Here is a 26,449-nt window from a genome sequence, read left to right as displayed (position 1 = left end):
CAATATAGGCCAGGAAATCTTCCAGGTGCCAGAGATAGAACTGTGGGGAAAAAATGAAAGCTTTGCTCAACCTAATAATGGAAGCTAATATGAACTTTTAATATAAGCACTCATATTAACAAACTCAATGACACTACCTACACACAAACTGTCATGTTTCAAATTATTACTTTAAGAGATATTCACCACCACAGGGCACTCCCACAATTTCTTTTGTGACTACCTGACAATACCCTGCTAAGTGTTACATATTCCTGAACAGAAGTATGAAAGCCAAATCTAAAACCTAAACAAAAGCATAGGTGGGACAGAGGCAATCTGGTCCCCAAATCCCAAAGAGCAAAAATATAAAATGGCAATCCCTCACTAGGGTCCAGAAAGCTCTGTGACTCTCAGGCAAAGCAGCAATTGGTGTGGGCAGGTGACAAGCTTCACAGGATCTAGGGCCCTGGCCCCAGCAGTCACCTCTGTAACCCTTAGGTGACCCGAGAAGCCAGGCATCTCCCATTCCCACAATCTTTGTACCCCTCCCTCCAATCTTTAAACATCCATTCTTGTGCCACACTAATCCCTCAGCAGGAGGGAAAGAAGCATTTCCTCCCTTTCCCGCAACAGGTTCCCAGGGAGACCTTGTGGCTTCTCCGGGTGAAGCTCCCACCTAGTTCCCACTCAACAACTAGCCCTGTTATTCTGTGTGTCCCCTGTCTCATCGCCTCCCTGGCCACCACCTCCCACCCAGAACAGAGGCAGAAAGGCTGGAAGGGATGCAGGGCCAGGTAAGATGGCAGCCCGAGAGCCATCTGGTGCGCTGCACTCTGGAAAGGGGACAATATAAACTGGTCCTGCCTGCCAGGAAGGGGCAGGGATGGGTGTGTGCGGGGGGTGTGGGATGGCCCTGTGAGCCAAGTGCCGCTCCCTACCCCCACCTGTGCCTCATGGCAACAGATGAGTTTGGAGGTCAGAAATCACCATCAGTCAGCTGATAGCATAAGGATTGAACTCAGGAGCCAGTTTAGGGCACTAGCACGTAATAGAAGAAGGTATATATTTCATGAGAGTCAGACATGAAATTTGGGGATCACCTAACTACAAAATTAAAGTATTTTACAGGACAATAAACTTCAGGTAGACTTTTTAAAAAAGAAATAGGCCAAAAGAAGTTTATGAACCACTTAAAATTGTTTTAAGCAGATGTCCCACCTCAAATTACATTTGCCTGAAGTAACAAGTATGTTGAGTTTTAAAGCTCTTTGGAAGACTAAACCTATACTCTTTATAACTTTGAAAGACCAAATAGTTGATAAAGAAATCTATTAAAACACAACCTTGCATAACCAAGCACAGAAATCAAAAGAAAGAATTTGCAAAGAATTTTTGAAAATTAGGGAAACTTTAAAAAAAATTCCCCCTTACCTGCATAATCTATTTGGACTCACTGTGTCTTTGAAGGAAACACATACTAAATGTACTTTATTTTCCATTTTGAACTAACAATCATTAATTGTTGTTTTTAGACCACAGTCTCCAACAACAAATGAGGTTATTAAATGGGTGAACTGGGAGGCACACACTGGACAATGACAAAACTTATGTCTTTTTAACAATTACTCTGACATTTTTAGGGACCACTTAAGGAGATTCTTAATATTTGGAGGGTAGCAGATGCTTCTGAGACTCTTATGAAGGCAACGGACCCTCCTGCCAGAAGAAAACACATGTGAACATCAAAAGGATCCCCTTCAGACCATTTTAGGAGGTTCATGGACCTACAGAGGACATCTGTGGACCGTCTAGAGATCCATGGCTGCCCTAGGAAAAAATACTGCTTTGCTAAATAAATATAAAGTTTGAATCTTCGATGGAGAAATCAAAAGCTTTACAGACAAGCAAAAGCTAAGAGAATTCAGCACCACCAAACCAGCTCTACAACAAACGCTAAAGGAACTTCTCTAAGTGGGAAACACAAGAGAAGAAAAGGACCTACAAAAACAAACCCAAAACAATTAAGAAAATGGCCATAGAACATACATATCGATAATTACCTTAAACGTGAATGGATTAAATGCTCCAACCAAAAGACACAGGCTTGCTGAATGGATACAAAAACAAGACCCATATATATGCTGTCTACAAGAGACCCACTTCAGACCTAGGGACACATACAGACTGAAAGTTGAGGGGATGGAAAAAGATATTCCATGCAAATGGAAATCAAAAGAAAGCTGGAGTAGCAATACTCGTATCAGATAAAATAGACTTTAAAATAAAGAATGTTACAAGAGACAAGGAAGGACACTACATAATGATCAAGGGATCAATCCAAATAGAAGATATAACAATTATAAATATATATGCACCCAATGTAGGAGGACCTCAATACATAAGGCAACTGCTAACAGCTATAAAAGAGGAAATTGACAGTAACACAATAATAGTGGGGGACTTTTAACACCTCACTTACAGCAATGGACAGATCATCCAAAATGAAAATAAATAAGGAAGCAGAAGCTTTAAATGACACAACAGACCAGATAGATTTAATTGATATTTATAGGACATTCCATCCAAAAACAGATTACATTTTTTTCTCAAGTGCGCATGGAACATTCTCCAGGATACATCACATCTTGGGTCACAAATCAAGCCACAGTAAATTTAAGAAAATTGAAATCATATCAAGCATCTTTTCTGACCACAACGCTATGAGATTAGAAATGAATTACAGGGAAAAATACGTAAAAAACACAAACACATGGAGGCTAAACAATACATTACTAAATAACCAAGAGATCACTGAAGAAATCAAAGAGGAAATCAAAAAATACCTAGAGACAAATGGCAATGAAAACACGACGATCCAAAACCTATGGGATGCAGCAAAAGCAGTTCTAAGAGGGAAGTTTACCTAAAGAAAGCCTACCTAAAGAAACAAGAAAAATCTCAAATAAACAATCTAACCTTACACCAAAAGGAATCAGAGAAAGAAGAACAAACAAAACCCAAAGTTAGCAAAAGGAAAGAAATCATAAAGATCAGAGGAGAAATAAATGAAATAGAAACAAAGAAAACAATAGCAAAGATCAATAAAACTAAAAGCTGGTTCTTTGAGAAGATAAACAAAATTGATAAACCATTAGCCAGACTCATCAAGAAAAAGAGGGAGAGGACTCAAATCAATGAAATTAGAAATGAAAAAGGAGAAGTTACAACAGACACCGCAGAAATACAAAGCATCCTAAGAGACTACTACAAGCAACTCTATGCCAATAAAATGGACAACCTGGAAGAAATGGACAAATTCTTACAAAGGTATAACCTTCCAAGACTGAACCAGGAAGAAATAGAAAATATGAACAGACCAATCACAAGTAATGAAATAGAAATGGTGATTAAAAATCTTCCAACAAACAAAAGTCCAGGACCAGATGGCTTCACAGGTGAATTCTATCAAACATTTAGAGAAGAGCTAACACCCATCCTTCTCAAACTCTTCCAAAAAATTGCAGAGGAAGGAACACTCCCAAACTCATTCTAGGAGGCCACCATCACCCTGATACCAAAACCAGACAAAGATACTACAAAAAAAGAAAATTACAGACCAATATCACTGATGAATATAGATGCAAAAGTCCTCAACAAAATACTAGCTAACAGAATCCAACAACACATTAAAAGGATCATACACCAGTGGGATTTATCCCAGGGATGCAAGGATTCTTCAATATATACAAATCAATCAATGTGATACACCATATTAACAAATTGAAGAAGAAAAACCATATGATCATCTCAACAGACACAGAAAAAGCTTTGGACAAAATTTAACACCCATTTATGATAAAAACTCTCCAGAAAGTGGGCATAGAGGGAACCTACCTCAACATAATAAAGGCCATATATGACAAACCCACAGCAAACATCATTCTCAATGGTGAAAAACTGAAAGCATTTCCTCTAAGATCAGGAACAAGACAAGGATGTCCACTCTCACCACTATTCTTCAACATAGTTTTGGAAGTCCTAGCCACAGCAATCAGAGAAGAAAAAGAAATAAAAGGAATACAAATTGGAAAAGAAGAAGTAAAACTGTCACTGTTTGCAGATGACATGATACTATACATAGAGAATCTTAAAGATGCCACCACAAAACTACTAGAGCTAATCAATGAATTTGATAAAGTTGCAGGATACAAAATTAATGCACAGAAATCTCTTGCATTCCTATACACTAATGATGAAAAATCTGAAAGAGAAATTAAGGAAACACTCCCATTTACCATTGCAACAAAAAGAATAAAATACCTAGGAATAAACCTACCTAAGGAGACAAAAGACCTGTATTCATAAAACTATAAGACACGGATGAAAGAAATTAAAGATTACACAAACAGATGTAGAGATATACCATGTTCTTGGATTGGAAGAATCAGTATTGTGAAAATGACTCTACTACCCAAAGCAATCTACAGATTCAATGCAATCCCTATCAAATTACCAATGGCATTTTTTATGGAACCAGAACAAAAATATCTTAAAATTTGTATGGAGACACAAAAGACCCCGAATAGCCAAAGTAGTCTTGAGGGAAAAGAACGGAGCTGGAGGAATCAGACTCCCTGACTTCAGACTATACTACAAAGCTACAGTAATCAAGACAATATGGTACTGGCACAAAAACAGAAACACAGATCAGTGGAACAAGATAGAAAGCCCAGAGATAAACCACACACCTATGGTCAACTAATCTATGACACAGGAAGCAAGGATATAGAATCCTTGTATTGGAGGAAAGACAGTCTCTTCAATAAATGGTGCTGGGAAAACTGGACAGCTACATGTAAAAGAATGAAATTAGAACACTCCCTAACACCATACACAAGAATAAACTCAAAGTGGATTAGAGACCTAAATGTAAGACCGGACACTATACAACTCTTAGAGGAAAACATAGGAAGAACACTCTTTGACATAAATCACAGCAAGATCTTTTTTGATCCACCTCCTAGAGTAATGGAAATAAAAACAAAAATAAACAAATGGGACCTAATGAAACTTCAAAGCTTTTGCACAGCAAAGGAAACCATAAACAAGACGAAAAGACAACCCTCAGAATGGGAGAAAATATTTGCAAACGAATCAACGGACAAAGGATTAATCTCCAAAATATATAAACAGCTCATGCAACTCAATATTAAAAAAACAAACCCAGTCCAAAAATGGGCAGAAGACCTAAATAGACAGTTCTCCAAAGAAGACATACGGATGGCCAAGAAGCACATGAAAAGCTGCTCAACATCACTAATTATTAGAGAAATGCAAATCAAAACTACAATGAGGTATCACCTCACACCAGTTAGAATGGGTATCATCAGAAAATCTACAAACAACAAATGCTGTTGTTTTTGTTGGGGTGTGGAGAAAGAGAACCCTCTTGCACTGTTGGTGGGAATGTAAATTGATACAGTCACTATGGAGAACAGTATGGAGGTTCCTTAAAAAACTAAAAATAGAATTACCATATGATCCAGCAATCCGACTACTGGGCATATACCCAGAGAAAACCATAATTCAAAAAGACACATGCACCCCAATGCTCACTGCAGCACTATTTACAATAGCCAGGTCATGGAAGCAACGTAAATGCCCATCGACAGATGAATAGATAAAGAAGATGTGGTACATATATACAACGGAATATTACTCAGCCATAAAAAGGAAGGAAATTGGGTCATTTGTAGAGACGTGGATGGATCTAGAGACTGTCATACAGAGTGAAGTAAATCAGAAAGAGAAGAACAAATATCGTATATTAATGCATATATGTGAAACCTAAAAAAATGGTACAGATGAACCGGTTTGCAGGGCAGAAATTGAGACACAGATGTAGAGAACAAACGTATGGACACCAAGGGGGGAAAGCGGCGGGGGGGATGAATTGGGAGATTGGGATTGACATGTATACACTGATGTGTATAAAATGGATAATAAGAACCTGCTGTATAAAAAAATAAAATTCAAAATAAATGTATATATTCTTCTGTTAATAAAACATGATTACTTAAAAATAAATAAATAAATAAAGTTTGAATCTTAAATTTGAAGATTCACATATATATGATTATCATTCCAATGTTATTTAAGAAAAATACTATTCTGATGATGAACACCAACAGTATAATAGATGTGTAAAATAAGCTTACCTCAAAATTCACAGGCAAGTTCCGTTTAAGTGCAATCTCAAATACTTGACTTATTTCAGATTTATTGAGATTTTCTTCTTCTGATTCTCTTCCATTCACCTAAAGGAAGAATAATTGGTTAGTAGTGAACTCTTGTTAAAGCGGTCAAGATCCCAGCTGTGATGATAAACCTTAAAAGCACTGAAACTAGGCTTTATGGATGCAGCAGTAACCCCGTGAACAGAGCCACATGTGTTCCATGTGTCACTGAAATTAAAAGGTTAAAAAAAAGTGTCCTATCAAACTTTGGCTAGTTTCTACCTCATAAATCCAACATAAACAGTCCACACATAACAGGCCTTTGGATATGGATCAGCCTAATGGCGTTGTAGTGAGCCACGGCCGCTCAGGAAGAGGGACTCCCGAAGCCCCCTCAAGGACTGGCAAGCCACATTCTGGAAAAAGTCCAAGTACAGTCTATGTGGGGCATGGCAAAGACAAATGTAAGTCTCTCCACCTAGGTATGTGGGTTTCTTATTTGGACAAAAAAAATCCCTGGAAACCACTTTTTAAAAAAAGATGCAGTGGAACAATTACAAAACCGCCACGTGTCTTATACTTAACTGCTGCTGGCAAAAATGCAAGGTGCAAACTAATAAAGAACCTTGAACAAAAGCTGACTCCAGCTTTGTAACAATGTTCATTTACAGTCCTCCACAGGCTGGGACTACAGAAGGGCAGAGATCTTCTCTGTGCACTCGGACCACATGGAGTCTATACTGTGTGGCAGTGATAATACAAGAAATGAGATAAGCTCAGTAATAGCAAAGTGACCCCAAAACATGGCAAGACAGCTGTGTTTTTCTTATTATTGGGATTCTTTTGTCAAAGAATTTGTAAAATCCTATTTCAGAACTATAATCCAGATCAGAACTATATGACAGGAACCCATGGCTGAAATCACTGACTAGGCAAGATGCAGCACCATCCAGGATTTCATTTGTTGTGCATTTCCTTAGGTTTATCAGGTAGATCCTAACCCTAACACAGGATCCATATTTCAAGCTATAATTAAAAGAAAGAAAACTCTAAATTTAAAAAATTAATATAATTAAGAATATAATCCTGTATAAGTAAATTTAACCAGACACTGTAATTCCTTCTCTCCTTCCATGATGATAATGTTTTCTTTCCAATCTGGTTTCACTTCACTCACTACCTGGTCAAAACTGTTTGCATAGCAACTTCTGGTGATAAATTAAGCCAAACACACTTTTATGCTTGTTGTTTAAATCATACGGAGAAAGAGGGTCTGCCTTTTTATGAGTGAGTCCTTAAAGTCAGAAATCTTCAAGCAAGGTGTCTTAGAAGGCTAGAGTTCCAAAGAGGTTTGGTTTGAAATTTATTTTTTAAATAGGTTTAAACAAGAACAACAACAAAAAAATACAGTATTTTAAAAAGTAAGCATGTTCAACAAAAATGCTGGGAAAACCAGATACCACACACACAAAAAATGAAGTTGGACTCTTACCTCATACCACATACACAAATTAACTCAAAATGGATCAAAGACCTAAGCATAAGGGCTAAGAGTATAAAGCTTTTAGAAGAAAATACAGGGGAAAAGCTTCATGACACTGGATTTGGGAATGATTTCTTGGATATGACACCAAAAGCACAGGCAACAAAAGAAAACCAATAGGACTTCCCTGGTGGCACAGTGGTTACGAATCTGCCTGCCAATGCAGGGGACACGGGTTCGAGCCCTGGTCCGGGAAGATCCCACATGCCGCGGAGCAACTAAGCCCGTGCGCCACAACTACTGAGCCTGCGCTCTAGAGCCCACGTGCCTAGAGCCCATGCTCTGCAACAAGAGAAGCCACCGCAATGAGAAGGCCGTGCACCGCAATGAAGAGCAGCCCCCACTCGCCGCAACTAGAGAAAGCTCACACGTAGCAACAAAGACCAAACACAGCCAACAAATAAATAAATAAATAAATAAATTTTAAGAAAAGAAAACCAACAGATAAATTGGACTCAAAATTTAAAACTTTAGTACAAAAAGAAACCAAAAAGAACTTCAGTACATTGAAGGACACAATTAAGAGAGCAAAGACAACCCACAGAATGGAAGAAAATATTTGCAAATCATGTATCTGATAAAGAATTAATGTCCAGAATATATAAAGAACTACAACAACAAACAATGCAATTCAAAAATGGAGAAAGAATCTGAATAGACATTTCTCCAAAGAAGATATACAAATGCTCAACATCTCTAATCAGAGAAATGCAAATCAAAACTACAATGGGATACCACTTCACACCCATAAGGACAGCCACAGACAATAGCAAGTGTTGTCAAGAATGTGCAGAAATTGGAATCTTTGTACACTGCTGGTGAGAATGTAAAATGGTATAACCTCTGTAGGGAATGGTATGGTGGTTCCTCAAAAAGTTAAACATAGAATTACAATATGATCCAGCAACTTCACTGCTAAATATATACTCAGTAAGGATAGATAAATTGTACATTAGTGTTCATAACAGCATTATTCACAATAGCCAAAAGATGATAACCACCCAAACATCCATCAACAGATGAAAGGATAAACAAAATGTGGAATACTGATACAATGGAATATTACTCAGTCTTAAAAAGGAATGGAATTGTGAAACAAGCTACAACATGGATGAACCTCGAAAACATTAGGATAAATGAAATAAGCCAGACACAAAAGACAAATATTCACTTATACACGGTATCCAGAACAGGCAAGTGCAGAGACAGAAGCAGGACAGAGGTTTACAGGGGATGAGGACGGGGTAAGGTGGAGTTTTGTTTAATGTGTACAAGAGTTTCTGTGTGAGATGATGAAAACGTTTTGAAAATGGACAGTGGTGATAGTTACATAACATTGAGAATATATTTGATGTCATAAGACTATACATTTAAAAAATGGTTAAAATGGCATCCTCTATATTATCTATATATTTTATCTTAATTTTTTGAAAAGCAACAAAGAAAAGTATGTGTTTCATACCAAACAGTAACACACTAGAGACCATCAAAACATTAACTTGTGCTAACAGGTTAACTCATTTTTGTACACAAACAAGTTTTCTGACAGCTGTTTATTTGAAGAGTATCCACAAATTTTTTAAATAAATGAGTTATTTTAAAAAATGGTCCACTCTCATGATAAATAACTGTGTCAATGAGAATGTTTTCCTTAGGTGCAACAAGAACCAAATTTGGAAATAAACCAGGTGCTGAGAATGATAATACTTCAATTGCCATGCATGTACCCCAATTTTCATTTTTTTGTTCACTATATCAGCTCAATTCCTTTTAACTTTTTAGTTATGACCTATTTCAAACATACAGAAAAGTACAGATAATAATGTAACAGGCAATTGTGCTGGATTTAACAAATGCCAACACTAGACACTACTGACATCAATTTTTTTTTTTGCTTTTATAAGGAAAACAATGAGTGAAGCCCTTCTCACTCTTCTTCCCATAGAAGAGTTAACTGCTATTCTAAAATGGGACTGGATCTTTCCCAGCCTTGTGGCTTTTTTTTTTTTCAAATGGACCAAAACAATATATAGTACAATTCTGTGTTGTGAAAATTCACATAAATCATTCTCATTGATTGCCTTTTATAAATACTCTAAAGTTCAAACTTATAAGTTTTACTAATGAAATGTTATTTTTCTATTTTGCATATTGAGGTTCCACATAAGTCTGATAAAAAAACAATGGTCTACTACTAAATTTTAAACTCTCAGCCAGTAGTTCTCAACCATAGCAGCATTAGAATCACTTGGGAGCTTTACAAATACAGATGCCAGAGCCCTGCTCCAGATAAGTGAACTCAAATTTTTGCAGATAGGGCCTGGATATTTTTTTTTTTTTTGGCTGCATTGGGTCTTCGTTGCTGCGCGCGGGCTTTCTCTAGTTGTGGCGAGCGGGGGCTACTCTTTGTTGCGGTGCGCGGGCTTCTCATTGCGGTGGCTTCTCTTGTTGCAGAGCACGGGCTCTAGGCACGCAGGCTTCAGTAGTTGTGGCTCGCAGGCTCTAGAACGCAGGCTCAATAGTTGTGGCACACAGGCTTATTTGCTCTACAGCATGTGGGATCTTCCTGGACCAGGGTTCGAACCCGTGTCCCCTGCATTGGATTCTTAACCACTGCGCCACCAGGGAAGTCCCAGGATATCTGTTTTATATATAGTATTTGATTTTTTTTTTAAGTCCCCAGGTGATTTTACTAGCAAACAGAGTTGAGATTCACTGCTCGAAGGTATTCTTCTAAAGGAATTGCAAAAGGGACAAAGCAGCCAGTAAAATAAAAATGCAAAACAGGAAACAAAGATATACATTTACCTGGACGTGAGATTATGTTGCTCTTTTACATAAATAATTTTATTATTATCTGGACTGGACAAAATGTTGCAATGGGGGAAGCAGCAAATGACTCAAAACAAATCCACAAATACCATTCCCAGTGAGATGAGGAAAGTGTAGCGGGCCCTCAGTCTTACCTTCATGAAGTGGGAATTACTGTTAACATCAATCCCATAGTGTATGGTTCAGCAATAAAATCTAGGCAACATTAAGAAAAGAAAAAAACACTCTGAACCATGCTTAACCCTCAATATGCCAGGGAAAAATAGTCATCACCATTTACCATCTGGCTCCAACAGGCCCTCTTTATTTTTCTATATTTAAAGACATTTTACAAATAACATACAGAATAAAAGGACAACAAAAATCATTTCATTAGAGACTTTAATAAAAAATTAAAATAACAAACCTAAGTTTTTATTCCAGGTTTGTAGTCAGGAAGGAAGGAATCCCAAATGGGCAAGGTCATTAAATGCAACTAACTGCTCACCAGCTGTCACACCTGAACTTTGAGCACAGCCCACAGTAATGATGCCAGATTTCAAATCCACCTCCAATGGGTTCTAGCTTATCATGATTCTGATTCTTCTTGTACTGGTATTGTCAAAACACATTACTTTTGAAACTGACTCATAACTTTGTTGAAGGGAGAAAAGCCATCTTCTTTGCTCCATAACTACTGGGTTGGCCAAACAGTTTGTTCGGTTTTAAGTAAAAATAAAGACACATTTTTCATTTTCACGAAGAACATTATTGAACGGATTCACTAACCGAACGAACTTTTTGGCCAACCCAATACAAAATGCTTTCATTTCTAGATTTATAAACACCAAAAGAAGGATCTAATGATTTTTTTTCATTGTTGTATCATCAATTTCCTTCTAATACATACACCTCTTTCTACATGTATCCAGTTATTTTGTGGACATTAAGTGGTGAGAAAACTCTGGTGGCCAAACATCATATAAGATGAGAGAATGTTGCCACACAAATTTTTTAGAAAAACAAAACAGGTTGGTCCAGTTCCTGTTGCAAAATATTGTGCAGCGAAGTCCTTCCTGTTGAATGACTGACCAGAAGAGAATGCACATTTCTTTTTCATACACCACAGAAATACATAGTTCACTTGCCGACTCTTCGAGTCTGGGAAAACTTATCTAAGGTATCATCTGAAGACTCCCAGTCTGAGTCACGTCAACACTCAAATCTCACCATCACCATTAGAGTCTAGAATGCTGCTGTTTGTCTCTCTGCATTCACCTTCTGATTTGTCTAATAATGAAAATGTCTTCCTCCATCAATTTTCTTCTCTTTGCCAGTACGGATGGAAAAAGAAAAATTCTTAATTCTCTCCTGGGTTCAACAAAAGCTAAAAGTAGAGTAAAAAGATGGTGTCTCCAGTCTTCTTTTGTATCTTCTTGAAAGATAATGTGATACATTAGGCAATGCAATAAGAGCATTAAAGGATGATGCAATAATGACAATTATTTCACTACTGTATCATCCACCCAGGGATTTCATCATTCTTCCACTTTCTTATTATTTTAGTCTTGTTTATTGCATATTTGGGAAAATATGATGAAGAGTGCTGAAATGATATGTAGGAGGACAGCAGCAAAATGTTTCAAAGCATAGGAAAATTAAGATTCCATAATGTAAAGATTTATAAAAGGATCCAAAGGACCCACATGATCATTTTAAGACAGAAATCACTATTCTACTTTCAAAAGTAAGTATGTTTTCTCTTTGTTCTTTTTAAAACCTCTAGAAAAAGAATAGAAGTCATGTAGTATCAATTCTTACAGAGCTAGAGAAAGCTCAAAAATGAAAATTGGGTCCCATGGACCCTGATAGTATAATGAAGATTAAGGTCTCCAATTTTAGTTTTAGTCCTACTTAAACATGTCCCTGGCTCAAGTGAAGACAAGAACTCAAGACCAGGAAGAAGTGCATTTATTTATTTTTTCAGAAGTAGTATTTAAAAAAAGAAAACTTCAAACAATACAATTTAAAAAAAGTCTGTCCTCTACCACTACCACCAAGAGAAAACTACTTTTAAAGTTTGCTATAACCTTCAAAATAGAAACTATGCACGTGCAAATATATACAGATACATACACACACAGTTGGTGCTTTTGATTACTTAACACAATCACACTATACACGTAGTAACAGCTCTGGATCATGATTCCCCCCCCATTCAATACATTATGGGCCTCCTTTCACATCCACGTAAACAGATCTACCACACTCTGATACTCCTGGGATAAATGTATTCATTTATTTAACCATTTCCCTACTAATGGACATATTAGGCTAGCTCCTGTTTTTCTCTATTACAGATACTGTAGTTATGACCATCATTACTGCTAACACCTCAACACTGAATAAGTCATCCTTTATTAGCACAAGCCATGGACAGGACAGGAACAGAACAGAATAGAATAGAATAGAGGTGCTTTCCCAACTCAGGACCTCTGCTCAAGCTGCTCCCTCTGCTGGGAATGTACTTCCCCTGCTCTTCTGCTCATCTTCAGTCTGAGCTTAAATGACTCTTCCTCAACGCACCATCAGTACTCCTACCTAAACAAGACATCTTATGCTCTCATGATACTTGCTACTTCCATCCTAGCACTGCACTTCTTGATGATATTCCACTCAACCAAGCTCCACATGGGGAGGGGCAGTGCTGCTGTTTACCTTTAGGGCCAGCCGAGCACAGTGCCTGTCATCAACGGACCAGACCACACCTGTCTTAGACAGAAACCGCCAGCTTTATTGGCTATGTTTTAGAGAAGGTGAATTGATCCACCACACGATCACATGAGCTAAAAATTTTCAATAGCAAAATGGACACTTTGTTTAAAATGATAATTTCCAGTGCTGGCAGGCTGTGGGCAAACAGGCTGCTCAGACCCTGTTGGCAGAGGCCTAAAATGGTACCATCTTCCTGGTGGGGAACTTGGCCATATACGTTACCATGAAATTCCACTTCTAGGACTGTGGCTCATAAAAATAATCACGGACATACACAAAGATTTAACTACAACAATGTTCTTCACTACCTATTTTTATAACAGGAAAAACTGCAAACAACCTAAAAACCAAGCCTCTGTTGTTGAAAAAATAAACTGGTATGCTCACACAATGGAACACTGTGCAGTCATTAACAAGTGCTTAAGGGATATCCCTGGCGGTCCAGTGGTTGAGATTCTGCACTTCCAGTGCAAGGGGTGTGGCTTCAAACCCTGGTCGGGGAACTAAAATCCCACATGCTATGCAGTGTGGCCAAAAAAAAAAAAAGTGCTTAGAACCATGCTGAATTTGAGTCCTCCATGGAATTGTAAGTAAATGGCATGACAACATATTCATAATGAGCACTTCAGTGAAAAAAAGGTGGTTACTGTACCATATCATCCCATTTTTGTGAAACAGGTGCATGTACTTACTTATATGTACATCCACAAAAATGTTTACAGTGACGATCTACAAGTGGTAAATTTATACAGCATTTGTTTTTCTTTTTTCTTTTTTTTTTGAGTTTAAAATTTTTCATAGTTCACAGGCATCACTTATAAGAAAAAAAATTACAGCTGTCTTTTAAAAATGTCTTTCTCCCCTGCTGCCCACCCTCCAGGGGGCCTGGTAGACCAGGGGCAGCTCATTTACGTGGGAAGCCAAGTGTTTCACTTATTAACTCAAAGAAAAGGTCATATCCTAGTTAATGATCCTCATTTCTGAGGTCTCTACTTCAAACCATATAGAAAGAATTAGAAAAGGGGCAAAGAGGAGGAAACAAGGGGCACAAGTGATGATCATGACTCCCAGCCAAGCTGCTTACAGAACGTCAGATGAGCCGAGGAGAGGGTGTCCACTACAGCCCCTGACCTCAAGACCCGAGCCAACCAACCGCTCCGTGAGTCACTCTGAGACACTGACGGGCACTTTCCCTTTGCAGCAATATGGTGAGTACATACTTCCAAGGAGGATTCCAAGGGGGAAAACTGCATGGGAAGCACTGAAAACACTTAGGACCTGGGATTCCCAAACCCTGACTGTGCTTTAGAGGTACTCTAAGAGCATGTTAAAAAAGAAAAAAAAGCGGGACTTCCCTGGTGGTCCAGTGGTTAAGACTCCACACTCCCACTGAAGGCAGCGTGGGTTCGATCCCTGGTCAGGGCGCTAAGATCCCACATGCCACGCAGCACAGCCAGAAAAAAAAAAAAGGAAAAAAAGAAAAAGCCAGGGGCTTCCCTGGTGGCGCAGTGGTTGAGAATCTGCCTGCCAATGCAGGGGACACGGGTTCGAGCCCTGGTCTGGGAAGATCCCACATGCCGCGGAGCAACTAGGCCCGTGAGCCACAACTACTGAGCCTGCGCGTCTGGAGCCTGTGCTCCACAACAAGAGAGGCCACGATAGTGAGAGGCCCGTGCATCGTGATGAAGAGTGACCCCCGCTTGCCACAACTAGAGAAAGCCCTCGCACAGAAACGAAGACCCAACACAGCCATAAATAAATAAATAAATAAATAAATAAATAAAAATTGTATAACTTTAAAAAAAAAAAAGAAAAAAAGAAAAAGAAAAAGCCAGACTCCTGGCTAGACCCACTGCATTAGAATCTAGATTCATGTGGGTTAGGCCAAGGAATTTTTTTTTTAAACTTCTCAAGTGATTCTGAAGCAGACAACCCACATACACTGTTCAGCGATCGTTTAACAACTGCTGGCTAGAAGGAACCAAGAAATACCTACTCCATCTGACTCCAATTATATTAGCACCAAAGTCAACTCAAAAACCGAAGCCTCCAAAAATAATTCAGATTTCACTACCTTCGGTGTTTTTAACAAATCTCACCACTGAGGACGTCATCCTTTCACCTCACTAAATTCTCCTCTGCTAAGTTATAGTCCATTCTCCTTTATTTGGTCCTCAGTGGACCCAGGAAACAGATCATCTCTGTTAAAATGCGTGATGACACTCAAGATGGAAATGCACTGCAACAAAAGAAAAACAAAACCTTCCTGCACAGCAGCCGTGAAGCCACAGAGCACCACCCTGAGCTGGGTCACCCTGGGGGACAGCTGGACACAATGGACCTCAGCAAGCACCCTGCCAAGGGTCCCTTCAACTTCATACCTATCATCACCCATTTAGCCCAATGTTCTGTGCAAGATCTTCTTATTCTTTGAGGACTTGTTTCTTGAGGAAGAAGAGTCAAATGCTTCCCAGGGATGTATTCAGGAGACATTTCATACTATGATTAAACAGAATCATGAAATCTCAATGTTTTCTAACTCAGTGGGTTTCTCCTGGAACTCTGGACCCTCAATGGCATGGAATCACTGATTTTCTAAGACCCATATTCCTATTTAGTCACAAAGAGTTCAAATCCTTTACCTATTGTGATAATTTTAAAACACAGCCCCCAAGGGAATTCCCTGGCAGCCCAGTGATTAGGGCTCCACACTCTCACTGCCGAGGGCCTGGGTTCAATCCCTGGTTGGGGAACTAAAATCTCACAAGCCGCGTGGTGTGGCCAAAAAATAAAAAATAAAACAGCCCCCAAATTCTTTGATACTCCTCTCATCCAGAAGTGGGGTTCTCAGCATTGTGAACGCACTAAAAGTCACTGAATTATACACTTAAAATGGTTAAAATTGTGAAATTGTTTTGTGAATTTTACCTCAGTACCAAAAAAAAGTGAGATTCTGTATCTCCTCTTTTTGAATCTGGACTCTGTGCCTGCTTGACCTACAGAATATGGCAGAAGTGACGCTGTGCTGACTTCTGGGCCTAGGTCCTAAGAAACTGGCAACTGCTTCCATTTCCTGTCTTCTAGAATGCTCACCTTTGGAACCTAGCCACCACACTGTGAGGATGTGTAAACAATCTCTGCATAGGTTAACTAGGAGAGGAACTGAGGTCCCCGGACCAAAGCCCCCTCTCAGTTCCCAAGCGACAGCCAGCAACAACTCAGCAGCCACGTGAAGGAGCCATCTTGACAGAGATCCTCCAGCCCCTGCAGAGCTGCCTCAGCCCAAGCTACGTGTAGCAGAGACAAGCTCCCCGTGCCAAGCCCTGCCTGAACTGCAGGCTTGTGAGCAAAATAAAGGCCTGTAGGTGTTTAAGCCACTAATTTTTGTGATAGTGTGTTAAGCAGCAATGGGTAACTGGCACTTCAAGATAATAAAGAAAGAAAGACTGGTCAAAATGGCTTTAGAAAATCCTCTAACCTGGTACCATAAAACACAGATTCTGACAAGCATAATCTTCAGCACCAAAGAATTCAGCCATGCATGTTCTTCACAACTCAAGTGAGTCCACAATCTTTCTAACATGTTCACTCAAAACTATGCCATTGAGCACAAAAGAAGACACCTGACTTTCTTGCTAAGACATTTTTTTTAAGGGGGAAGAAAGGCAAGAGAGCTACAGGGTATAAAAACTTGTAAGCTCTCAAATAACAGACATTATGGACAACTCTCTATACATCCTCTTAGAGAAAGCAACTTGAGATGGTGTCTTCCCTACCACCTTCCTGCTACACCCAAAGCGTCAAGGAGCCCCAGCTCTGCTCTCTCCTCACCTCCAGCCTGTCGGGTGGGGGCTCGTTCTGCAGGGTCCTCAAAGCTTTTGCAGCAGCATCGTGTTTCGCAGCCTGTCTCGTCTTTCCTTTCCCGTTAAATTGCTGTCCTCCCACAGAAAGTTCAACTTGATAAAGTAAAGGTGGCACTGGAAATGGGTAGAAGTACCTAAAAATAGAGGGGGGTAAGGAAAATTAGTCTCAGGTAAGTCACCATACGTTCTCTGACAAATTCCAGGTGTTTCCTTCATCACAGGTCCTGATCACATCAGCGTTTGCGCGCCAATAATGACTCCTCATCAGTACATCCAGAGATTTCCCATGTTTATGCTGCATTAGAATTGCCACACGGTATCAGCAAATACTGTTTATGTTCCACAAAATACACTGCCTTACAAATTATATGAGTTCAATTTATAAAGGTAACCCATATTTACAAAATCTAAAATAGATTAGCCTTTGGCTGAGACAGAAAACTTAACTTGCTCTACTTTCTCGTACCTGAGATTCACGCTTCCGTGTCTCCAGAAAAGGATGGAAATTTTTTAACAGATGTCTTTTAGAAAGGACCCTCATTTCTGGAAATCCCAATATGCTATAGCCTGGCAGAGGCTGGTTTCTATTTTTAAAATGGCTTTGGCCTCCACCTCCCTCCTACCCCAAAGTAGGGCAGGGAAATGAAGACCTCCAGTTTGATCATCAATCTATCCACTAGTGTCTTATGACCACAAGCAGAAGGTTTTCAACGCATGGCATTTTCAGGTTTCAATTAATATTTTACTGCATCTGTATACCAAGGCTATTTGCAAACACATATGTAAGTTCAACAAAAAGTACCCAATAAACAATAATCAGGAAATCTGTGAATGCTGAGAATTGTGGTGTTGCAGGAATCATGTTCAAATATGACTCAGTTGGGGACTTTCCTGGTGGCACAGTGGTTAAGAATCCGCCTGCCAATGCAGGGGACACGGGTTCGAGCCCTGGTCCGGGAAGATCCCACATGCCACGGAGCAACTAAGTCTGTGCGCCACAACTACTGAGCCTGCCCTCTAGAGCCCACGCGCCACAACTACTGAAGCCCACATGCCTTAGAGCCCGTGCTCCGTGACAAGAGAAGCCACTGCAATGAGAAGCCCGCGCACCGCAACAATGAGTAGCCCCCGCTCGCCGCAACTAGAGAAAGCCCGCGCATAGCAACGAAGACCCAACACAGCCAAAAAAAAATTAATAAATCTTTTAAAAAATAAAATAAAATCATTAGGCCATCTTTGTTTAAAAAATAAAAATATGACTCAGTTGCACAAAGCAGTTAGAATGGTGACAGCTTTAAGCAGATAGCTTGGGGCACGAGCCGTACTGCTCATGAGGAATGTGCTCAGGCCCTTTCCAATGACAGGAGTTAAAAGAGCATCAAGATACAGTTCCAATGACACCAAGACAATTAAGACTGACTTTAGCATTTGGCAGGCCAAAGAGGACCAAACCATTATGCGCTCTACAATCTAAAGATCTTATTATTCTATGTAAAAGATCAAATATATCTTCACCTGTATTGAAAACAAAACAAACACATACCTTGGGGGATAAGCACCTCCTCTCATGTTGTAGTTATAGGTGGACTGCATCCGAGAGTAAGGGTCGACAGGCTTATACATTGGTTTTTTTCCAAGTTTCATGCACAGTGCATTTAGCTCTACAGTAGGGGTTATGCTTTCTGCAACACAGAATCAACACAAAGAATTGTTTTTTTCTGATATGAGAATGACACTCACTAAAATCAAAAAGAATAGCATGCTTTCTACTAACTGGATTCATGATGTATTTCAGGAAAAGATCTAAGTACTTCACTGCTAGGCATCAGGTCAGGAAATCCAAGAATCTGCTGTGATTTCTAGGTATTAATAGACAGTCAGCAGCACAAAATATACTGCAACGGCTGTTAGGGGAGCATCAGTGTAACACAAGATGTTAGCAGTGAAAGCCAGTTGTCAGAAATAACTTCCAATACACATCAAATTCCATGATTAAAAAATCCCATAGGACCATCCAAATCATTTCATTGTTTGGGAATACTCAACCAACATAACTTTGGTTGTACTGACTGACTGGCTTACACTTAGAAGGATGTTTGTACACACTATTTCATAGAACAATGCATTTATTCAATACTAACTGGAGGCAAAGTACTGTGAGAAGCTTGAACACAATTCTTGCCCCAGAGGAGTTCAAAGAACACAAAACACACTCAAAGAACTACAATACAACATTATGTGTGCTCTAAGGAAAGGTGCAGTATCACTGAGGAGGAGACAAGTAAATTCTATCTGGAGAAGTCAGATGAGACCCACAAAATATTTAGATGTTTCCATTCTTAATTTTTTTTTGGGGGGTGCCGCACCTCACAGCACGTGGAACTTCCCCGATCAGGGATTGAACCTGCGCCCTCAGCAGTGGAAGCACGGAGTCTTAACCACTGGACAACCAGGGAAGCACTGGATGTTTCATTCTTGATACTTATAATGGGATCTGACTTGTGGTAATACTTGTTAGAAAAATGAGTTCTGTTGCCGTATACAACAGGAGCAAGTATATCTTGGGTTATCTCAGAAATAGCAACTTTAGAAAATACTCATTATTCATCTTCCTTTTTTTCCCCTCTCATTTCATCCAATTCATAAACCTTTAAAAATCATTTAAAAAGAAAACCAGCCTGGAAAGATTAGTGTAGGTGCACAATCACATTTGAAAACAACACTTTAATATCAAACACAGAACAACACTAGCAATGGCAAAGTTCGATTTAAATGCACACAAAAATCCACTTTAAAATGCCTCTTTAGGATGTATGTAGAGGAAAATAAAAATGACTCGATTCTGTACCATAACTGGTTTGACTAAATTTAGTGCATAAATCAAATTTATAAGAATATCTTTGAGTTTGCAAAGTCAGAGGGTCACAAGAATAACCAACCTCTCTCTAGCTAACATCAGAATTGTATTTTTTACACAATTCAAATAGTTGCATTTTAAGTAAGAGCAGTTTTGACCCATAAAATTTACCTGCAGGAGAGAATAAATTTAAAGAAAGGATACCACAAAGCAATCAAAAGCAACAAGAAAGGTGTGACCGAGATCTTTTGAGATCTTCCCAGATCATTCCCGAGTGCAAAGGGCCTGGGATGACTTCATGTACTGGAGGGGTAACTCTCCTAAAACAGTCACTTCTACCTACAGCCTCCAGGTCAGTGGTTCCCAAGCTCTCGCCAGACACTCCTCTTTATCAGTATTCTCCCCCGTTGGGCCCTTGCTTGAAGAGATATTACCTACTGATTTGTATTTAAGAAACAAATATTTAAAATATTTTCTCATTCTTGTTAATGATCAGGAAACATAAAACTGATAATCAGGGGTATGATCAACATATTATAATCAATATGACCACACGGAGTTGAAGTGATTTTTAGCTAAAACCCACATTCTTGGCATGTATACAACCTTGTCAAAAGAAAACATGTATTTCATTAGGCTTTTCTAAAAATCTCGGAAATCATCTGGCGACATCCCTCACCTCCCACGACCACCACTCCAGACCAGCAGTAGAGGGACTGGAGCCTGGGAACCACTGCTTTAGAGTAAGGCTAAGACCTGAAAAGGTAAGCATTTGCCACTGGTAGTGCAGACTCTGTGCTTTCAAAACCAACAAGTTAGTTAAGAAAGAATTCATATACATACTAAACGGATACCTCTAGACACACTTTTGAAAGGAACCTGTCTTGGCCCACGCATAATACCTGGATTCCTTCCTTCGCTACGAAAAGGGCGGATTATAGGTTTAGGAAATTTTGTTCCTTCCAAAGCTTTGGCAGCAGCTGTGTGTTGGGCTTTTTTAATACTACTTCCTTCAGCTTCCCAGTGCTGATCTCCAAGGGTTAGCTGTACTGTAAACACCTACAAATGAAAATTGTGAGCTCTCAATTCATGAAACCTGATGTTGACTATAATATGTCACTTGGTCCTTGAACATAATTTATGGTCATGGTTTAAAAGGCCTGGTCATTATCTTGATAATTTATCCCTTCATCCCCTTTTTCGTTGTTTTTATAAACACAAAAAGATACACATATCACTGACTTGTACTGCATAGCACTCCATGAAAAAACTACGCTTTGAAAGATGGGGGTAAGTACAGAGATTAAAAAATGTTCTCTTATATATTAAAATATTAAATGCTGATGATTTGGAAGCCATCCAAATAGAAAATTGTCTTCCTATTATTTCTCATGGAAGAAACTTAGCAAACTTGATTTAGACACACAGTAGTACCTCATACAAATGAAGACAATATTTGTTTTGATGTTGTAATTTGTTTGTGGACGCTTGTCTGAAAACACAACCCCATTAGGACGAAAACTCGAATAAATTTGGGAATGTCAGCCAGGTTCGAAAATGTTGCCTTTTACTTTCCTAAGACTGCACTAGTCAGACACTGCCTCCACTTGCAGAAGCAAATCAGATTCATAGCAAGCAAAGATCTAAAAACGTTTCTGAACTCAATTCTAAGGAGGCATCCAAAACAGCTAATTTTGTCCTCAACAAATACTGACAATGGCAAGCCTCTTTTTTCCTTTTTAGGTATAAAGGTAACTCACGTGCACACTACATTCGTAAAATTAGGTTACGTTAATCCGATCAGAACTGGACTAATACTCTATCAAAAAAAAAACCATGACTCATCACAGCTCAGTGATTCTTTAACTTTGGTGAGCATCTGAAGAATAACCTGGGAAGCAGATACACACACCCAGAGATTTCGACTGAACAGCACGAGGGGAGACCCAAGCATGTGTATTTTTAACAAGCTCCCAAAGTGATTCTGATGCACTTCAACGTTTGAAACTCACTACTCTGGAGCTTTTATTCTTCTGATCTTCTTTATCACCGAATATCACTTTATTTCATTGACAAATAATTCACATGAGAAATGGTAATTTGAGTATGCCTAGGTCATTTAAATTTGGTGCCTAAAGGGATGGGGCCAACTTGCCTTACAGCTGATTTTTCTTATAGGTCTTAACTTCAGGATTCCCTCAGTGCACAGCTTCCACTAAAGGGGAAAAATTAAAGAATCCTTCATCCCCCTTGTAATATTAGGGGTCTCCTATATTTATGCTGCAGTTCATAAAGCTACTCATTTAAGCACCAATAGCATGAACTCAAAACCCTGGCTGGCATGAAAAGTCAAATGGCAGAAGAAGCCTGCAATCCTGTGCAATCCCTGAGTCATTTTTGTGATCCTTTCATGGAAAGACACTGAAGGGGAAAATGCTAAAAGATAGAAAAGAGTTAATTTCATGATCAGTCTTGCCTTTCTCCAGGACTGTCCCCGTCGGCGCTGCTGCCACTCTGCTGCCTTCTGTGTGGAGGGTTGGTAGTGAGGTTAGATCTTGGTTCAGAGAGAATTAAAAGTACACCAGACCTCTGATTTTTTAAATAGTCTAACAATCATCTAGGAGGGAATAACTTTTCCTCTTTGAACAACTTGCAGGTAAAAAAAAAAAAAAATGCAGTTACAGATTGAACACACAGCCAAATTACCTAAAGTACTAAAGTTCAAGTGAGAAGGTACATATTTCCAAAAATATCAAAAACAGTTAATAAAGGGAATCCCAAAGTTAAGATCTGCAAAAAAAATCCTGTAGAAGAAACAGAACAGTTATAAAAAATGGCTAATTGCCTTCTAAAAGTAAAGAAACATTTCAAATATAATTATGCTTTAGAATAATATTAAAACTAGCTTCATGTGAGTGGGAAATTTCTGTTTTTCTTAAATGCATAATTGCCTAATAATAATAGGTACCATTTCTCAAGCATTTACTATGTGCCAAACATTGTGCTCCACACTTTAATATATCTCACAATAGACTTATTTGGTAGGTATTATTATCCCCATTTTACAGATGAGAAAACTGAGGTTCAAAAAAAGTAGCAACTTGCCCAAGGTCACACAGCTAGTAAGAAGCTAAGATTCAAACCCAGATCTGTCTGACTCCAAAGGCAACTCACCTAACTGTGCTATCCTATGGTGCCTACTTATGATTGTGGTTGATGTTACTTTTAGTCAAATGAAAAGAGAAACCTGGTATCATTCAAGGTTTGAGGTTTGCATGTCAAGAAAAATGAGGCATAAAGAGACAAATAACTCATCCTTATAAAAGTATATTATCTTACTGCAAGGCTAGGATCAGAAACAGGAGGCCCAATTCCTTATGTCTCATACTACAGCTGCAAAAGATAAAGCCAGATATGCAAACATTTAAGTTCCAAGATGTATTGATACATTAGCACAGATATCAAACAAGCTTAAAAGACTAAACTCCTGAATAACAAATAGGAAAAATTCAAATTACAGTCAGTCTTTCATCCTCTAAGATGAGGGGATGAGAAGGGTACCTGAAATCAGAGATAATCCAAAATACTCACTGGGAGACTAATTTTACCTCTCATATTCAAACCTTGTTATCTGATTGCTAACAAGTGGCAAAACTGACTTCCCATTCACCTTCTCTCCCTGCCCAGTCTAAGGTACACATGCACTTTCAAACAAGCAGGAAAGGAGCCAGAGGTAGGCAGAAGCCAGGAGGCCCAGAGCCTGGAAAACTCACAGGAAATCATTCACAGGTGCTTGTGAATTGTCTCTATTCGGAATGCTAAACAACCACACACTAATTGGAGTTTTAAAAGCCAAATATCCCCCAAAGAAGCACATCTTTTCTTTGACCCATTCTGCAAGGATGAAAAAAGAAGCGACTCGCCAACAATCTGTACTTTTGCGTCTCTTTAAGACAACCTCAGCAGTTTGAAAATATGTATTTTGCATCACAGAACCACTTGCAACTGTATAAAAAGAAACAAAACATTCCTAGTGAGTTATAAATGCACAAGGAGTATGGACAATATTTACCTTACAGTGAGCTGGACCTTGCTCACGCAAAAGCTTATACTCAGGTTGAATCTTGTTGAAACGGGCTAACTCATTCACAAGACACATTGGGGTTTTCTCTTTGGGGTGTGCCATGTTAGAAGGAACTGAAAAATAACGTAAGAGCATTGAAGTCAACTAGCAGTATTTAAGACTGCAGCTCTCCCAGGGATATGAAAAAAGAGGGAAAACAAGCTGAAGGTCTAAGGATTTAAAGCAGCAGTGATGCAATACTGCAAACCACAATGGGGGCACATATCTGAAGACACAGCTGGGATCTTTTCTGAACCAGTTGAAGCCAGGTAACCTAGGAGGGGGTGTGTCTTCAAAAGAGAAAGAATAGAAGTCAGAGGAATAACTAAACCATGGCAAGCACACAAGATTTGAAATCAGATGAAGCACTGCTATTATAACCAAGGGAATAACAAGGAGGTCTTTTGAGCAGAGACACACACACTGGTTACCGCAACAGCTGTCAGCTGTACCCTGTTCGTTATTTCATAAAAACTCGATATGCCAATACCATTTCTCAAACAACGACTGTCCTTTTCCACACAGCTAACTTCTCATTCCTAGGGCGTCCTCTAGTCTTATCTCCAGAGGCTGCCATCCTCAGACCATATCTATTTCTGATAATTATAAGTAAAATAAAATGGCCTTGGTGGGCGGGAGCTTTATAAAGTCAATAAAATGTGGATATAAGAACACATTAGAAGAAAAAGCAATAAATCCCAGAGGACTGAAATAGTCTGTGCCATTTCCTATTAAGATGGTATTCAAATGGCAAATATGGGGAACACTGAATCTCTAGGGGACCATGACAAGTCAAGAATGCTATTTGGTGAGCCGGTCCAAGGAAGTCTAGAGGTAGCAGCATGATAGAGGCCGTGCTGCTGAGAGTGGGATAACCTAACACTCTAAGAACAGATTTACAAAGTAAAGGAAACGAGACGATGAAGGAAGAGGAGGAAATGCAAGGGAAACTGTCAGGCTTAAGGTTGAAAAGAATTTGTTATAAGGTGACTCTAGTATAGAGACACCTATGCCGACACCCCCATTTAATTGGTTTTGCAACTTGGGGGAAGGGGAAGTTTGGGGAGCAGAATATTGTTTTTAGGGTTTTTTCCCCAGGGGTTTCAAGTCTTTCCTGATCAATGAGCACATTTATTTCATTTTTATTTTCCTAATATTTAAATTTGAATGCTTCTAAACATTTCTTTTTTAAAAATCTCTGCTTCTTTGTTCAATTTCTAATTGGTCCTCACTATGATTTCTTAGCCACTTCTGGAATCTCAATTTAAACTTACTTATTCAAAATAAAATTATCAAATGCCAACACACTCTTTTGCTTTCCAATAGATCTGCCTGCCCCCTTGCTTGGGAAAAATCTTACAGACATCCAAAAAGGAGGCTTACACCTACAAATCAATTCTGGGAAATAATTATAAAAGCAGAATTTTCCCATATAACAATGAATATCCAAAGTGGTATTTACTGTTCAATTCTTTCTGCCAGCTACCGCTTTATAATAGACAAGGCTTTATAGTTTAGTTTCCAATTTTCTTTCTTACACTTTGAAATGGTCTGTCAAAGGCCTCCATCAACCCAATATACAACCAAGTGTGTTCTATATCTGGGATAAAGAAGCGTGGGTGGTATACTTTCTTCTGCTTCTTGAAGGTAAATACGTGTGGGAGCTCCCTACATCTGCAATCTACTTATCAGATCAGAAAACAGGCTAAGAAAACATTTGAAACAGAAGACACTTGGAGTCATACGCTTACCTGCAGCTGCACTGGTGGATGTAATAGATGCAGAGGGTAAAGCAGAGTTTTGAATAGGTCTACCTGCATTTTCAGAGGGCAGAGAGCTAGTAGTAGAAGGAATACTCATCAAAGGCTGTGAGAGAAGAGACTGGTTCTTGTTCAGTATTTGGCTCCCTGAGAGAGCGGCAGATGGGTTCTGAACTTGCACTTGAACTTGAGACATGGTCACTTTCAACAAAAGTGAACAACTGCAGGTAAACAGCTTTCAGTGCAGGTTAATTCAGTGCTATGAAGTCTAAAGTTCTACCTGAAAGTTGTAAGGGAAAGAAAATAAAAAGATAAATTATAGAGGAGATATGTAATTGCCAATATTCAGTCAAAATTGGTGTCACCTACTCAAGTATGATAATAGCCCTGTTTAGTACGTAGCTATGTTGATGTATTAGAAATGTGTCTCTCCTTGGTATACAGTAAGGTTCACTAGCCTTGTGAATTTCTCAAAGTGTTTTTAAATGACTTACAATAC

At 39.0% G+C, this 26,449-nt stretch overlaps 1 protein-coding gene across 19 annotated transcripts in view; it reads right to left on the bottom strand.

Annotated features, from left to right (window-relative positions):
• Nucleotides 1–26,449, bottom strand: part of STAU1 (staufen double-stranded RNA binding protein 1) — an 86,349-nt gene that overhangs the window by 14,616 nt on the left and 45,284 nt on the right. For 4 of the 19 annotated variants that reach the window (XM_059899045.1, XM_059899044.1, XM_059899053.1 and 1 more), the window contains exons 3-9: nucleotides 25,942–26,230; nucleotides 24,140–24,264; nucleotides 22,544–22,591; nucleotides 20,922–21,126; nucleotides 18,754–18,892; nucleotides 17,179–17,344; nucleotides 6,201–6,299 (exon numbers count right to left, since the gene is read on the bottom strand). In XM_059899045.1, the coding sequence (XP_059755028.1) occupies nucleotides 6,201–6,299; nucleotides 17,179–17,344; nucleotides 18,754–18,892; nucleotides 20,922–21,126; nucleotides 22,544–22,591; nucleotides 24,140–24,264; nucleotides 25,942–26,146 (987 nt within the window). In that variant the 5' untranslated portion in view covers nucleotides 26,147–26,230. Of the gene's footprint in view, nucleotides 1–6,200; nucleotides 6,300–17,178; nucleotides 17,345–18,753; nucleotides 18,893–18,984; nucleotides 19,070–20,921; nucleotides 21,127–22,543; nucleotides 22,592–24,139; nucleotides 24,265–25,941; nucleotides 26,231–26,449 lie in introns of those variants that run through there. The other 15 variants (XM_059899057.1, XM_059899063.1, XM_059899064.1 and 12 more) reach the window with 8 other exon arrangements.

This window comes from Balaenoptera ricei, chromosome 15 (genome assembly GCF_028023285.1).
Source record: "Balaenoptera ricei isolate mBalRic1 chromosome 15, mBalRic1.hap2, whole genome shotgun sequence".
Taxonomy (NCBI): Eukaryota; Metazoa; Chordata; class Mammalia; order Artiodactyla; family Balaenopteridae; genus Balaenoptera; species Balaenoptera ricei.
Note: the sequence above shows the minus strand (reverse complement) of the source record. Positions and strands in the feature narration are given on the sequence as shown.